General features: G+C 44.8%; 1 protein-coding gene across 1 annotated transcript; it reads right to left on the bottom strand.

Moving 5' to 3' along the window:
• Positions 1–410: 410 nt before the first annotated feature.
• LOC114687855 (histone H2A-Bbd type 1-like) lies at positions 411–930 on the bottom strand. Its single transcript, XM_028862491.2, has one exon. The coding sequence runs from the start codon at positions 828–830 to the stop codon at positions 525–527; it is 306 nt and encodes a 101-aa protein (XP_028718324.1). The 5' UTR covers positions 831–930; the 3' UTR covers positions 411–524.
• Positions 931–1,307: the final 377 nt, after the last annotated feature.

Below are 1,307 nucleotides of genomic sequence, written 5' to 3'. Positions count from 1 at the left end.
CAAAAGCTAGTTGCTCTCTATCCCTTGAACTCCTTCACACCATTTGCTTCACCTGTTAACCTGAGAACTCTCCTAAGAATGAAGTCCACAGTCCATATGTTCAGTCACTTCTCTCAAGTTAGCTGGATGGCCCTGGGAACCCAACATGCCTGGGTGGCCTCCCAATCCTCTATGGGGTCGCCTCCTTCTAACAAGATCACTCTCCATACCATCTCCAATTAGAAACATTCTTCTGGAAATCACAGTTCAAATATCCCACACACTGATCACAGACAGCTTCTGCTCCTACACGCACGTACACACACACACACACATACACACACACACACACACACACACACACACACACACACACATCTCAGAACATCTCTAGCTCAAAATGACAAACTTAAAGGAATTGAAACCACTCACCTGCTTATATGCTTTAATAGCACGACTGATTACCTCCCCTAGTTACAGTGGGGCTGGTGAAGGCTGAAAAGGGAGACCCTCAGCCTCTGAGACCCAACCATCATCAGTTCTCATTATGGCAAATCATCCAGAGATTTGGTGTTCTCTTTGAAGAGTTGACTGAGCTGTCTGTTGTTCTGAATCACCCAACATAAGTGCTCTGGGGTGATGCGCTTCTTGCCCCTGATGAAGGCTTCCTCAGCAGCCAGCACAAGAATGTTGGATGTCAGGTACTCAAGTATACCAGCGAGCAACACAGGAGCAGAAGCACTCAGGCGCCGGCAATAGTTTCCTTCTCGAAGGTATCTGTCCACTCGGCTAACAGAGAATTGAAGCTCAGCTCTTGTAGAACGGGATCGTCTTTGCCTTCTCCATGCCATGGTGCAGGTTTGATGGATTTGGCTCAGCTAGATCTCTCTTCTGGCCTGGGTCTCTCAAAACAACCAGCCTCCATAACTACATATGTGTTTACCTTGTTCCTCATACATCAGGAGAGGCCTTTGTGAACTTATACTTTGTGATGTCACTGGTTCCCAAGAAAGTCTGGTGTTTCTCACTTTAAGAAACTGCTCACCAGGTGGGCTGTAGTGGCTCACGCCTTTAATCCCAGCATTCAGGAGGCAGAGTGAGATCCAGAATAGGCACCAAAACTACACAGAGAAACCCTATCTCGAAAGAAACCCTATCTCAAAAAACAAACAAACAAACAAACAAAAAGAAAGAAACTGCTCAGTTTAGTAAATACACCACACATTTTAATGCAAATGAAAACAGAAAAATGTAACTTTCTACTTGATTTTCACCTCTTAAAGTTTTTGTGTTAACGCCAAACTTTTATCTGTAGGATGAAGCCTTTG

The sequence above is a fragment of the Peromyscus leucopus genome, chromosome X, assembly GCF_004664715.2.
Source record: "Peromyscus leucopus breed LL Stock chromosome X, UCI_PerLeu_2.1, whole genome shotgun sequence".
NCBI classification, from domain to species: Eukaryota; Metazoa; Chordata; class Mammalia; order Rodentia; family Cricetidae; genus Peromyscus; species Peromyscus leucopus.
Note: the sequence above shows the minus strand (reverse complement) of the source record. Positions and strands in the feature narration are given on the sequence as shown.

Bases quoted from the DNA above. Each gene is read 5' to 3' on its own strand.
- LOC114687855 (XM_028862491.2), bottom strand. From the start codon at position 830: ATGGCATGGAGAAGGCAAAGACGATCCCGTTCTACAAGAGCTGAGCTT.